Source organism: Pezoporus flaviventris, unplaced genomic scaffold, assembly GCF_033815535.1.
Source record: "Pezoporus flaviventris isolate CSIRO_AGI_PZ_B2104156 unplaced genomic scaffold, CSIRO_AGI_Pfla_v1 ptg000191l, whole genome shotgun sequence".
In the NCBI taxonomy this organism is placed as follows: domain Eukaryota; kingdom Metazoa; phylum Chordata; class Aves; order Psittaciformes; family Psittacidae; genus Pezoporus; species Pezoporus flaviventris.
This window is the reverse complement of record NW_026892739.1, coordinates 884,307-898,871: the sequence shown is the minus strand read 5'-3', so window position 1 is coordinate 898,871 and position 14,565 is coordinate 884,307. Positions and strand designations below refer to the sequence as shown.

Below are 14,565 nucleotides of genomic sequence, written 5' to 3'. Positions count from 1 at the left end.
GCTCACCTTGAAACAGCACTGCACCAGGAGAGCAACGGACGTGATGAGGGTCAGTAACAGCGAGAGCGCCAGCACCGGCGGCAGCCAGCGGTCAAAGGTGTGATTGGCCATCTCCTGGGAGAAAAGGAGAGTGCATCAGGGAGGAGAGGAGCGGGGAGGGAAGGGAGGCCCCTTCCATACCCCACTGCCCAGACACACACATGCAGCCATGCCCCGTTCTCTCCTACCGTCTCTGCAGATTCACTGCCCATCTCCCCGGCCTGGACTTGGGCATGGGGACGAGAGGTGCCGGCATCCTCCTCCCGCACACACTGCTCAAGGAGGTCAGAGGGCTCCGGGTCATGCTGCCTCTCACTCAGCAGCTTCAGGAGCAGCTCCGTCCTCGAGACCATCTCGGCGCAGGCCTGCTGGAGCTGGGGCAGGCCACAGTCCTCGCGCAGGGCTCGAGCCACCTGTGCCATGAACCTGCGCAGGGCTCCATCTGGCACCAGAGAGTGCAGGTGGCGGCTGAGCAGGGTGTCAAAGGGGGGTCCTCGCGTGGCCGCGCCACCCGGGGCGCTGGAGCTGCCCTGTGCCGTTGGGCTCGGGGGTTCCTGCTCCTTGTGATGCTCCTTGGGCTGCTGTGTGGTGGTGCTTGCAGGGGCAGTGGGTGGTCTCCCGCCTAGAGAGGAATGCTCTGCTGCAGCCGTGTCCTCTGGTGTGCTGCTGGCAGCAGGGGGGCCGTTTTTAGCCAGCAGAGCATAGAAGAAATGCTGGATAGTGCTCAGTCTCTGCTCTGCTCTACCCTCTGCTGCTGCGGGCTCTTCTTCTGCACCCTCGCTGCCCACTGTCCCATCGCTGTCCTGCTGCTTCTGCTCCTCATCTGTCCCAGCAGAGTCCTGTGTTGGGGATGGTGCTTCCTCCTCATCTTCTGCACTATCCTCATTCTCCATCCTATCAGGCGTGTTGGTCTGCCCCATGGCGTCGGAATGATCCTGACTCTCGCCAGACCGGTCGAGATTTGGGTCCTCTGTTGGGTATTGTGCAGGGGGCTGTGCTGCAGGAGGGCTGGGTGTTCTCTGGTGACTAGAGACTGGGAGGACGTCGCTGAGGTTCATGCTCCGCACTGCTTCCCGTAAGATGGACTCTGCGCGGGTCAAGCCTAAGCCCGGCTCCTGTTTCTGCCAGTGTATGGCTCTTCCTCCCTCCCCTACTGCCACCTCGTGCCCCTTGTCCCTCTGCGCTGGCCGGGCTGTGCTGGGGCTTTTCACAGTCAGGATGCTCATGGCCTTGTGCAGCTTGTTCTTTAGCTGTGCCACGAGCCCCTCTGCTAGGAAATAGAGCCTCCTGGTGTCGATAGAGCCGCTCCAGCCCCTGTGCTGAATGCTCCGCAGCATCAGCGTCAGCTCCTTGGCGATGTTGCCCTCCTGCCTCGAGAGCTGCTGAGGGGAAGGTGCTGATGCATCGGGGCTGCTCAGGCTCCGGGCAACTGTGAGCGTGACGGTTCTCTGCTCCCTGAGTGAAGGCTCCTTAGGCTGGAGATTCAACACGGACCTGCTGTTCCCTTTCTTGGGGGGCACCGGTCCCATTAGGAGCCCTGGTGTCTCTGCCAGGGGAGCTGTAACACACCAAGAGCACTTCAGTGACAAAGAGCTTTCTGCCAGACAAAGGCTCAGAAGGTTCACTATAGCTGGGGGACATGGGCAGGGCTGTGGGCCAGTTACCGCAGCGGGGAACAGTGCTGTTGCACACGCTCATGCAGTCGAAGCTGAGGGTCCTGCACGGGGTCACAGTGCTGTGCTTGTGCTGGCAGAGGCAGCAGGCCGTGTCGATGGACAGCTTGCTAAAGAACAGAGGTTGTGCACAAACACTCAGCATCGCGACCCAGGGCAGTGACTCCAACCCAGGTGGCGCACAGAAACGCCTCAGGGTCTGCTTCAGTGTCTGCTGCAGCTCTGAGAAACTTCCCCTCGCTCCCTGTGTCCCAATGGACACTTTTGTGCTGCTGGGTTTGTTCCCCACACAGACCCTCTGTCCCAGCAGCTGGGATCTGCTGGAGGTGGGAGCCAGCCACCGCACACTCACAGTGTTTCCAAGCGGGATGTTCTCAGGAGCAGCATGAGCAGCGTCTGCCGAGTCACTCGTGTGGCACCCAGGTCCCTGCAAGGGTTTCAAGAAACACATTACATTTGAGGTGGCGGCACCAGCCTCTGCTCCGGGAACAAGCCCAGTCCCTGCGGCTTGCTGTGCCGGCCGCAGGGGGGGATCTGCTGCTACCTAATCCAGGAGAAAAGACGGAAAACCGTCTCTCTTTCCTGCTGTGCCCTGCTCCCACCCATGGGTCTGAACCAGAAGGGATCCTGCAGATCCCATGGGAGATGGATGCAGACAAGTTCGAGTCCGTGTCCCAGCACCGTGCTGGCTTTGCAGACGGGACACACCAGGACTGCTCAGCCTTTGCCTGGCTCTGCCGCTGCCTCCAGCAGGAGAAGGGTGGGAGAAGGGTGGGATTTGCTGCTGGATCTCTGCTTTCCTGGCCATGGGGCACCCAGAGACACAAAGAAAGATCCACGGTAAGCCGTTAACAAGGAGTCCGTACTTACAGGTGAGTGACTGAAGGCAGCTTGAAGAACCACGTGTCCTCGATAACAGACAGGGGGTTATGGCGCAGGACCCTGAAATGAACCAACACCCCATGTGAGCGGGGGGTGCAGGATGAGAGCGGTGGCAGGGGCTCAGTGCTGCGTGTGTGAGGAAGGGCCTGGGGTGAAGGTTCCGAGCCTGAGCTGAAGGTTACAAGCTGGGGTAGATGCTGATGGGCAGATTCACAACATACATCAGGTCCTGACTATCTCCAGCCCAGAGAGCGAAAGCCCAGAAGTGCTGCTTCTGGAAAACACAACATCTCTTTCTTTCCTCCTCAGCTCACACTTTCTGGTGGCTTCCCTCCAACAGGACTTTCCCTATTTCTCACATTCCCACTGTCCCTGAGCGTTGTCTCTGGTCCTGCACCCAGCCAGGCAAAGGCGTGGCCTGACAGAGTTGTCATTCAGCATTGATGCTGCTGCCTACTGGGGGTAAGAGGTAAGCAGAACACAGTGACAAGTGCCACTGCTCTGAGCTACCCTTAGACCTTGGAACACTCACAGCGTCTGGAGGAACTGCATCCCGTGCCATGCCCGGAAGGTGTCGCTCCGGATCTGAGTGATGAGATTTCCCTCCAGGCTTCTGGGGAAACAGGAGACCGCAGAAATGAATTGGGTCTGAGCCACAGGAAGCTGGAGAGAAGCAGCACTGATTTGTAGGAAACAGCCCCATCCAAGGTGGAACTGGGGGGAAACTGCCATTTTCTCTCCTGCTGTTTGTTAACCTGTCCAGGAGAGGAGATGAAGTGCATGCGTGCTGCATCTCTGCCTGCTCCAGGACACAGCAAGACTCAAGACACAGCTTCTATTCCTGCTGTGTTTGCAGAAGCCATGGCCCCATCCTGGCATGGCCACCAGCCACTCCCTGAGCTCCTGAGCTCGGCTGCTCCTTCAGCAGGAGAAACCGGAGGCCTTCTTCTAAAAATAACTGGAGCTTTTTCCAGCACCAGAAGGTTCTAAATGCAACCAGGCTTCACCAACCACACCAGGAAGGAACTCCCATAACTCACATGGTCTCCAGGAAAGGAAGGTTCTCAAAAGCACACGCCTCGATCAACTGGATTTTGTTGTAAGATAAATCCCTGTTAACAGGAGAACACAAAACGCTGGTGACATTTGCCCTGTCCCGGTTCCTCTCAGGTGCTTTGACATTGGCGGCACAGACGTGCCATCGCTCTCATTTCACGTGGGGTTTCTCTCCTGCACTGGCTTGCAGTGGTGTGTAACCGGAGGTCACGCTCCTGACGGGGGTGGCTGCAGCTCAGAGAGGTTCTCCCAGCTCTGATCCCACCAGGGGTATTTCAGGGCTGATTTTCCTCTGGTAACAGAGCAGGTCCTTTATGCACGCCCCAAGAGCACCTCTTGAGTGAGGCCTCAGGGACAGGCTGTAACGCCCTGTGTGACCAACATGGGGCTATTGCCCTTAGCTGCTAAACGTCACCTCCCTGCGCAGCCCTGCTCTGATGTGCGCAGGAGTCCTCTGGCCTGGCTCTAGAAACCAAAAGGTTCCTTGTCCCAGCCTGAACTCGCTGCCTGGGGGGCTTGTTCTGCAGCAAACAAGGAGAGAAGAACCTTTGTGGGGAGCGTTTCATGGCCTGCTCAGCCAGAGTCCCCACCCCATCGTGAGGGTGAATGGAAAGTGCCTGCTCCTCTCCACAGGCGATGAAGCTGCACCATGAGCTCACTCCAAGGCAGCTCTGGGGCATCCGAGCTGAGAGGAGACGAATGCACAAGGTTTGCCCTGGAGGAGGCGGCCTCGTGCAGGTCTGTGCAGGGAAAGGGCAGCAGCCACCTGCTCCTGCTCGGCCGTGGGGCAATGGGAGTGCAGCGCGTCCCTGCGGAGCCCGCCCCTGCACCAAGAACCTGCTCTGCTCTGGCTGCAGCCGGGATACCCGCAGGAATAAAGCCGTTCCTGGGGCGGACTGTAGAGCAGCAGGGCCAGGGCAGGGGGGAGGCCGTGCCCACCACCATGGACAGGGGGGTACTTACAGGTGCCTCAGCAGGAGCAGTCCCCCCAGCGAGCGCCTCTTCACGGCCAGCAGGTTGTTGTGCTGGAGGACTCTGCAAGAGACAGACGAACACGAACGGTGGCACCCGCGGCTCTCGGGTGCAATGGAGCTGTTAGGGGAGCAACCCTGCAGCAGTGTCACTGCGGCATCTCTCCGGGTCCCGCCACGACTCATCACGCTCATGGCAGGAGCAGGGGCTTGCTCCCAGCCTGCTGACCCTGACTGCAGCCCGAGCACGGGTTCCACAGGCCCAGGGATGGCCCCGGTTGGCAGGAGGTACACAGCCCAGGGCCCTGCTCGCCACGGAACAGCTCTGGGGACTCACACAGCTCCTTGCTGAGCAGCTCGGCCTTGGCTGCACGTGGCAAGCACTGGTGCGGTGCTCGGCACAGCCTCGGCTCGGCAGCCCGGCGGAGGGATGGGGATCCCGGAACCCCTGTGCCATGTCCGATACTGGTGGATACTCACAGCTTCTCAGCCCACAGGTATCCCTTCCACGGCTGAGGGCGAATGAGGGCGAGCGCGTTCCCAGTGAAATCCCTGCGGAGAAGCCATTGGCAGCGTCACCCCCAGCACAAACCCTTCCCCTGCCCCAGGGCTGCGGGGTGGCCGTGAGGCCGGCCTGGAGCTGCCCCCTCGGCGCTGCCCATCAGCCCTCCACAGGCAGCGTGTCCCTGGAGCCGCTCTCGGGGTGTCCGGGGCAGCGCCCGGAGCTGCAGGGCACTCACAGCACGGAGAAGGGCCGTTGGGGGGTGGCCAGGGGCACGCGGGCCAGGGCAGCGCTGCTGCAGTCCAGGCGGCGCCCGCGGCAGCGGCAGGGCCCCGGGCAGGGCCCCAGGGGCCGGGCCAGGCCGGGGGCCAGGCCCAGCAGCAGCAGCACCAGCAGCAGCGGTGCCATAGCGACACAGGGCCTGAGCGCCTTTGGTACCACACGAGGCTCAAGGCTGGGGATCCAAACCAGGAGCTCTCGTCTGCGACCAGCAGCGGATCTGGCGCTGTGCTGGCCCTGCTGGGCAGATACAGCCCGGGACACCTCACACCTCACAATGGGGCCTCGCCGCAGGAGTTTCATCGGCCGGGCCTGCGAGCGTGCGTCCCCACTGTGACATGGGACAATCCCCTGCCGTTGGAGCTGGTCGCTCTGCCCCACCTGGGGCGTGTTACAGACCAGCACATCTACGCGTGCAGCACGTGTGCGTTCAGTACGTGTTTGTGCAGTCTGTGCGCGTCTGCCACGCGTGTGTGCTGGGTGCTCTCTGAAGGCAAGGGAAATCGGCTCGTCCCAGAACGATGTGTCCTCACTGGAAAAGCTTGACTCGGATCTGGCATCACTGAAAGGACAGCAGGGACGTAACAGCAATGACATAACAGCCGTTGGGGAGGGGGTTGGAACTGCATGAACTGAAGGCGGGGCCTTCATCGCCTCCTTCGCACTTACGACCACCTTGTACAAGCCTGACACCTCACCAGCAGTGGACTGAGCCAGGGCCACCTCCCCGCGGGGCAGGGATAGGAGCGGTGGGAAGCAGGCATGGGGCAGGGAGCAGGCAGAGACGCGGAGCTGTTGCCTGCTCCTGCCCGTACCTCATCCTCGTCCCTGTCTGTGTCCTTGCTCCTGCTGCACCACTTGGGCCAGACTCAGGGGCTAAGACTCAGAGGCTGAGACTCTGTGGCTGAAACGGTGGCTGAGACTCTGGGCCTCAGGCTTTGGAGCTGATACTCTCAGACTCAGACTCTGCGGCTGAGACTGCTGCTGAAAGTCTATGGCTAACACTCTGGGGTTCAGACTTTGGGGCTCAGACTGGGGCTGAGACTCTGTGGCTCTGACTCTGGGTCTCAGACTTTGAATGTCAGACTCTGTGACAGAGACTGTAATATAGACTCTGTGGCTGAGACTGTAGCTGAGACTCTGGTGCTCAGGTTTTGGAGCTGAGACTCTCAGCCTCAGACCCTGTGGCTGAGACTGTTGCTGAGACCGTGGGGCTGGGTCTCTGGGGCTGAGACTGTGGGGATGAGACTCTGTGGCTGAGACTGTGGGGCTAAGACTGTGGGGCTGTGTGGGGGTCGGAATGTATCAAAACTGTCAGAGACCATGGGAAGGAGGAACTACAGCAGGCAATTAAGAGCGAGCCGTCCCTGACTGGTACTTGGAAGTTGTTGGAACTGGCAAGGAACGAGGATGTCAGAACTGGAAAGAGGGGAGTGCGCATGCTTTTGGAGGAGCAACCCCCATGCACCTCAGCTGAATAAAGCATACCTACTTTACAACTCTAAGGAGTTGGAGTCAATCCACGTATCACTTTCACCTGATGTAACTGCAAGGCAAACACAGATGTGCTCTGCTAATTGCTTGGAAGCATATAAATATTGTGTAAGCTTTGCAATAAACGATCCAGCTTGCACTCTACCTCTGGGTCCGTGCCTCCGTCCTCACAGGGCTGAGACTGTGGTGGTCAGATTTTGGAACATACTCTGGCTGAGACTCACAAATGAGGACTCTGGCACTGAGACTCGGGCTACGACTGTAGGTCTGAGACTCGGGCTAAGACTCTTGGGCTGGGACTGTGGGGCTGAGACTGTGGGGCTGAGACTCTGGGCCTCAGACTTAGGAGCTGAACACTGTCCTGGGTTCAGCAGTAGCAGTCACTTTTTCTCCTTAGTAGCTGGTGCAGCGCTGTGTTTTTGACTTTCAGCCTGGGAGCAGTAATGCAAAAAGATTTAACCAATGTACAGGAAGGGGTAGTGTTAAGCCGCTTGCTTAACGATGTTAATGCTTGCCCATACTCCACAAACATTTTTCATGCTCATTATGCTGTGCTAGAACAGGATGGGAGGACACGGCTACTGGTAAGAGGAAGGAACAGTAACCTGGCTCCTGCTTTCTGGGTCCTGAAACCGGCTAGAGCCAGCTTTGTGGTTTGGACAATGACCAAGTCACCAGGGAGCATGAGCAACTATTAGAGGTAGAAAGTTTAAGCAGAGGAAGAGTCATTGACTTCATCTTGAGACCCTCACCCACGACCACCGGGAGTTACTGCGCAGCCGCAAAGGACCTTTTAGCTCATTATAATACGAAGCAGGGATAGGACATGAATATGTATAGGCATGTTGTGTAACCTAATACGTACGTATAATTTTAGAGAATAAATAAGGGGAGAAACGAGGTTGCAGCGGGCATGCCTTTGGAGGAACGATCCCCCATGCGTCTCAGCGCTGAATAAAGCATACCTACTTTACAAGTTTAACGAGTTGTGGAGTCTATCCCATTATCACTTTGGTGAGCCAGGCAGGAGACATCTGTTCAGCTGAAGGATCAGCTTAGGGGAGACATCCTAGGCACCCCAGGCAGCTTGCCTGGAGGAGCTCCGCTTTTCATCCGCTCACTGCGGGGGCAGACAACAACCTGTGCCGGCTGCGGAGAAACGGTATGCGTGGGATTTAGGTTTGTAATTTAGAGGGCCTATAAGTCGTACGCTTGGCCTGGGGCTGCTGGTAAGGCACGCAGAGACATCTGGCGCGCAGCGTAGTTCCCCTTGGCAGATGGGGCTTGCAAGCAGGTTGGGGACTCGTCGACCGATAGAGCGGCTGCTAGCGATCCTGAAGGTGGATCGGGTGAGTCCAGGGACTCGTTGGCCGATAGGGCAGCGTAACCAGGCGAGAACTGGGAGGGCTTATAGTTGAAGTGGGATAAGCTTTCCCTGCTGACAGCCTCCCTGGGGAGTTCTTGACTTCCTGTCTAGCCCTGTGCTGGTGGCAGGACCTGGTATCACACCATCCTCAACAGTCACTCCCAGCTTCTTTCCACCATGGATCCTGAAGCTGGCAGCTTTCTTTGGGCTCCTCTTCTCTCCTGTGAGGAGCAAGGGTGCACAGGCACTTTGATAACCAGGGGGATGTTTCTCTAAGCTCGATAATTTTGCCACCTTCCCTCCCTCCTCTGTGAAGTTGCTCTTGGTCACACTCCAGCACTTGAGACATGAGCCACGAGCCACAGCGATGAGCCAGCCAGAGCTACAAGTCCTGTGCTGAAGCTGAGCACAGCTGTTGATTTTTCACCCTGGGGCTGGTATGCAGAGAACCTTACAGCATCTCTTCTCTCCCCATTCACGGCAGGTTCGGGCGGATGGGACAAATGGAAACTGAGTCACGTCTGTTTTTCCCGATGGGGACCACACGCTTGGCAATGCCCTCCACTACATGGTTGTGAGGTAAGTGGAGTCACTACAGCCCCTGGTACCACTGGAGGTTCCTCTGTCTCCTGTTCTGCCCTTCTTCACTAAGTTGCATCTCAGTTGCTGCTGGAACAAGGCAAAACTACCTCTGTGCATGCTTGTTGGAGAATTTATATCAGAGCTCATGCCAGAGGCTCCTTACCTACCCCCTCCCTTAACAGGATTCACTTTCTCCTTGTGCTGTTAGCCCTGAGAGCGCTAATAGGCCTTGATGAGTATGACCAGCCTCACCTGGGGCCTCCACACACACCCTGCCCACAGGCTCAGGAACCCCATTTAAGCTTTCAGTCCCTCCTGGGCTGTGTTGTATCTATATGGGTCTTCAGCTCAGCTGTTGGATGCTGACCCATGGGCTGACTTCCTGACCCAACATCAGCCTCTCCTCAATGTTGTACATTGTACATCTGCTTGGTGCTCATAGGTTTTGTCTGACCCTCTTTACCCTCACCCGACCTGCAGGTTGTCTTCCTGGCCCGGCCTCGCACCTATTTCACCCCCACAAACCTGCCTGGTGACCTGGACCCTTGGCTGGCCCTGGCTACCACCTTTGCACCTTTGTTCATGCTCCCAGCTCCCCGTCCCGTAAGGAACAGCCAGCCCTCGCTGCTCTGATGGTTAGTAGAGAGGAAATGGAATGGCAGACATGTGACAGATTTCTGAATGTCTTACGTGGCTCTGGGTAAAATGATGTGCAACTCTGTAAGTACAGGTGGTCAGGCAGTACCTATGTCGCCTTCTGGGGCAAGTGCTGTCAGAAAAGAGGGTAGGAACAGCCAGTATTAAGCAAATTGATCCCCTTTAATGCTTCCATCAAGATGCAGGAATTGGTGCTGGAAATTAGTAATCCTGCTGCCCCCATTAAAATATACAAATGCCTTCACTGGTTTTATCCAGCTGGGAGGCACTGGGGGTTTGTGAAGACTCACTGGGAAGGCTCAGAAGAATTCCAGCAGGAAGTTCAATGCACCATCTCAAATGACAGTCGCATTGCAAATGCTGTGTGAATTCCTCTGATGTCTCACCATGACAAGAAAAAGAGCAGCCTTCTTGTGAGGGGCTGTGCTTTCTGCTGTGTGCGCAAATGTTCTACCAACCACCTCGGCTTGTGAAGGCAGATGTCATGCAGTCTGCAAACATCTTGTGGTGCCCTAGACGCATCTGCCTCCTTTGCCCAGCAGAATTGCAACAGGTCTGTGTGGAGGGAGGTTTCCACGCAGCCAGGATCCCCTGTTTGACCAGGGTGCCAGCCAGGTCTTTCCCCTGCCAAGTTCCAGCTGCAGCTCAGAGATAGATGGAAGGGTGTGAATAAGGTTACAGGGGGAGTGTCCTTTGAGCACATCCCTCCCATAAGACCCTCAGTCATATTAGAAACGTCCTGAGCCCCAGCAGGTCTGGGGTGGCCCAAGCCTCTGACTTCCCTGAGATTTGCTGTGGATTGGCCTGGGTTTTACTGCTCTCTTCTCCTCTCGCCCTTCCTGCAGCCCTGATGCGGAGTTCTGTGGCTACTGTATCACACACCCCTCTGAAAGCAAGATCAGCTTCCGGATCCAGACCAGAGGTATGGGGTGTGCATTGCTTTGACGTTCAGGGCCCTTCCTTTGTGGAATCCCCTCTGTTCACGTCAGGTTTCCACCATGAGTCATTTCAATAAAGAAAACCACTCTTCTCCCTCTTCTCTGCAGGCACGGTACTGCAGTGCCGGGGTAAGGTGGATCTGCTAAGTCCGGTCAGGGGTGATGGGTGCTTCACCTGCCCCTAAATCAGCAGAAGATTTGGAAAGCCAACCCAAAGGGTGCTGACATACATAGCTGCGGTGAGAATTTGCTTCTGCTTCTTCTTGCTTATCTGGCAGCTTTGCTCATCAGGCTGTGAACCAAAGCTCTCTTGAAAAGTTTGTGCTGTCTCTTGACTTGCCTCCCAGAGGGGTCTGTGTTCTCTGTTAACAGGCAGCACTGGCAACTCTGAGCCTCAGGCCATCACTCACTCCTCCCAGCACACCAGCCCATTCAGCTCAGTCTACTGCCCTCCATCTAGGCTCCACAGCTTTGTCTGCTGCCGCAGGAGGACAGTGTTATTTCATTCCTTCCTTATGGGGCTGCTCCCCTGAGTATCTGAGTTTGTGCTTGCTGGCTCTTTAATTTCCTAAAAATGAGTAGTGCTGAGGCTGTTCTTGCCAAGGGAACCCCTTCCCTGTGGGGCTCCTGCAGGGTTTGGCTCTGCCCTTCCTGCACCGTAGCCTGGCCTGAGCTCAGCTCTCAGGGTGCTGACGGCGGGCTGGTAGGAGGGAAGTGTGTGGCATGTGCCTGGTGTAAGAGCCTGTTCCCGTCATGGAGGAACAACCACACTGCCCAGAGCAGTGAGGGAGAGGGCCACCAACCCCTTTGGAAACCACTGGCCCATCTTCTTTCCCAAAGGGGCCCTTCCTGCTGTTGAGCCATGCCAGAAAGGAATGAATGACCTGATGGGTGTTTGCTAACATGTACTCAACACCTTTGAGGTGAGACTATTCCTGAAGAGTTCAGGGGGCTTTTCTGTCTCTTGGTCTCAGAGGTGAGAGGAAAGGGCTGACAGCTGTGTTGTAGGCATAAAGAACCTAGAGTTATCTCAGACTTTCTCTGCCTGACCTGCAGCATGGCCTGGCTTCCTGTTCCTTGGAGTGAATGTAAAGCTCAGTCACTTCTGAAGGTACCTGGAGCTCTGCCAGAGCTGCTCAGGATCCTCTGCACTGGGCAGAGGAGTCACAGCACAGATCAGAGTGGCGGCATGGGGTGTACGAGCTGCTCAGGTATACGCTGTTAACGTTTGTTCTTTGCTCTTGCTTGCAGAGGAGCATGAAGGAGTACAGGGCCCAGAGGGAGGAAGAGATACAGTAGCATTTGGGGATGGCAGTCTCCATGGACGTGTAAGGTCTGTGTGTTGAATTCCCTGTGCCAAGTATTTCTGGTAGTGTGTTTTAGGACTGCTTTGATGCAAACCTGTATTTTCTGTAATAATAAAGATTCTGCAGGCTGATGTTGCAGAGGTGACGCTGTGTTCAGCTCAGCAGGGTATGAAAAAAGATAGAAGGCAGTTCTTCCCCTCCTCTGTCTTCTTTCTATCTCTTTCCAAGTGTCATTGCTGTTTCCTGCCCAGGATTTGACAGTTTTCAGGTAGCCTTGTGCACAGAACTAGTCTGCCCCATGTCCACAGGGAGCAGAGGGGCTCAGCACCATGTAAAGTCCAGCTTTTAGAGAGGCAGCACCTTCTCCCAGTTTCGGTCTTTCTGTTGCAGGCACCACTGCAGTTGACTTCAACAGATACAACCAGCCATCCTTTTCAAACAGATCGTTATCTGCTTGCAGCCCAGAAGCCCCCTGTGCTGGGCTGCATCCCCAGAGCGTGAGCAGCAGGTCGAGGGAGGGGATTTTTCCCCTCTGCTGCACTCTGGGGAGACACCCCTCCCCTGCAGTCCTGATCCAGCTCTGGGGCAACACCACAAGAGGGACGTGGAGCTGCTGGAGTGAGGCCAGAGGAGGCCACGGAGATGCTGTGAGGGTTCTGGAGACAGGCTGAGAGAGCCTGAGAAACCTGGAGAGGGGCTTTTTACAAGGCAGTGTAGGGACAGGACAAGGGGGAATGGCTTTAACCTGACTGAGGGGAGATTGCTGCTTAATGAGAAACACCCAGGAGAAAGAGTCTCCTTTCAAACACCACCACATTTTAGTCACATACAGAGGAATAAGAGGGAGTGTAAGAGAAACAGTGTTGGTTTTGCATAATTGGGGATGGGGCTTTGCAAGATTAAGGCTTTCCAATATTAAGATTTTTCCGTACTGGGGCTGGGGCTGTTACTCAAGGAACAAAACAAAGGGTTTGAGGTACCGTAACTTAGAAAGACACACTCTGTGGTTAAAGACAGTATCATCTCTGGACGAAAGATACACTCTGTGGTTAAAAAGAATACTCTTTGTACTACCTGTGACTAAGCCGGTGCAGGTTGGTTAAACGTAAGTCGAGGTACCACGTGTCTGCCAGAGAGTTCTGAAATCGATCCATAAAAAGAGATAAACAAATGAGAGGAAGTGGCATACAAAACTGAGTAAGGGGAGATGTAAGAGATCGAGTAAGGGGAGAGGTGGGACAATTGGCATGTAGCTGATACGTGTCGAATAGGCTGTAAACCTTGGAGTCCCCAGCCAATGGGGAAACAAGGGAGGGAACTTGCGGACAGCATAGGAAATACAAATCATTGTTCTGCTTTTGCTGTGTGTATGCCTGCTTGCCAGGAGACCCGTTTTTGCAATGACATTAATAAACAGCTGCTTCACTGCTGTGTCTACCCTGACCTGAGCAGTGATCTCGCCCTTCCGGGTGACTGCCCCCAGTTTATACACTGGGCACGACGTGCTGTGGTATGGAATACCTCTTTAGACAGTTTGGTTCAGGTGTCCTGTCTCTGCTTCCTCCCGGCTTCCCCTCCTCCCTGGCAGAGCATGAGCCTCAGGAAGTCCTTGGTCAGGGTAAACATTACTGAGCAACAACTAAAAACATGGGTGTTATCACCGCCGTTCCCAGGCTGAGAGTCAAAACCACAGCACTGCGCCAGCTACTAAGAAGGAGAAAAATGGCTGCTACTGCTGAACCCAGGACAGAAGAGGCAGAAATGAATTCATTTCATTGCCATTTAGTGCAGGCATCCCAGAGGCTGAACTCCACTGAAGCTGAGAACCTATTAAACCTGGAAGATGGAGTTGACTTAGCCAGGTGAGAAACACCCAGACCGACCTCTAACGGATGGAAAGAGCATCCTTGCTGCTGCACTGGGACATTTCAAAGGAGATGCAAGGGAGAGGAGGAGCAAAGTGTGGAGCATCTCTGGAGCCAGGGGCTCTGGTGCCCCACACGCATGGCAGAGGAGAGGGCTGCAGTGGCCTCCCTCTGTGCCAAACCCTGCATAGCCCAACGACATAAGAAGACCCTACAAATAGCTGTGGGTGTGATACTGTTTCCACTGTATCTCAGGATGGTTTTGGCTTGGACAAAGAGAAGTTGCCTGAGGTCCATGATGTTGTGATGCCCCACGGGCATTCCCTCAGAAAGCTGGCTAAGCCCAAAGGCACCCACAGCAGGGCTGAAATCCAAAGGGCTGGGGTGAAGGGCTTCTTCACTGTGAGGGCGCTGAGGCACTGGCACAGGGTGCCCCGAGAAGCTGTGGCTGCCCCATCCCTGGCAGTGTTTAAGGCCAGGTTGGACACAGGGGCTTGGAGCAAGCTGCTCTCGTGGAAGGTGTCCCTGCCCATGGCAGAGGATTGGAACTGGATGAGCTTTAAGATCCCTTCCAACACAAACCACATGAGAGTTCAGTTGCCCTGACTGGACTCACTTGTCCAGAGCTTTTCAGACTGTCAGATGGGAATGATCAGTCCCCATGCTGAGACAGCAGCAAAGACCACAGCAACCACGGCGATCCTCAGCACATCCTGCAAGGGAGGGGAGAGACCTGGAAAACACAAACCCGAGGAGCTGGGAGTGAGACCACCGCTGGGCCCAGCAAGGGTGGCTCTGGTGGTCCATGGGGCTTCTCTGTCACCAGGACACATTCAATTCATTTGCCACCTGGTGTCGCATCTGCGCTTTGTGCTGCAGGCTGTGGTCCATGGAATGTCCAACCTGGGACAAGTGCTGCCCATAGGCTTTCTTGGCCACCCTCCAACCCCCCCC

General features: G+C 56.0%; 3 protein-coding genes and 1 long non-coding RNA gene across 4 annotated transcripts in view; 1 reads left to right on the top strand and 3 right to left on the bottom strand.

Annotated features, from left to right (window-relative positions):
* The window catches only part of LOC133262180 (S-adenosyl-L-methionine-dependent tRNA 4-demethylwyosine synthase TYW1-like), a 347,477-nt gene that overhangs the window by 192,217 nt on the left and 140,695 nt on the right, over positions 1-14,565 (bottom strand). The gene's annotated exons all lie outside the window — the stretch shown is intronic.
* Positions 1,505-4,807, bottom strand: LOC133262159 (leucine-rich repeat-containing protein 37B-like). Its single transcript, XM_061441100.1, has 6 exons — positions 4,614-4,807; positions 3,635-3,706; positions 3,127-3,207; positions 2,583-2,654; positions 2,065-2,139; positions 1,505-1,822 (listed from the first exon to the last, which is right to left on the bottom strand). Exons 1-6 carry the CDS (start codon positions 4,805-4,807, stop codon positions 1,510-1,512), a joined length of 807 nt encoding a protein of 268 aa, XP_061297084.1. The 3' UTR covers positions 1,505-1,509.
* LOC133262187 (platelet glycoprotein Ib beta chain-like) lies at positions 4,877-5,704 on the bottom strand. The gene is made up of 2 exons (XM_061441132.1): positions 5,362-5,704; positions 4,877-5,173 (listed from the first exon to the last, which is right to left on the bottom strand). Exons 1-2 carry the CDS (start codon positions 5,529-5,531, stop codon positions 5,098-5,100), a joined length of 246 nt encoding a protein of 81 aa, XP_061297116.1. The 5' UTR covers positions 5,532-5,704; the 3' UTR covers positions 4,877-5,097.
* Positions 10,227-11,865, top strand: LOC133262168 (uncharacterized). The gene is made up of 3 exons (XR_009741231.1): positions 10,227-10,423; positions 11,280-11,362; positions 11,691-11,865. It is a non-coding gene; the product is annotated as an uncharacterized LOC133262168 (long non-coding RNA).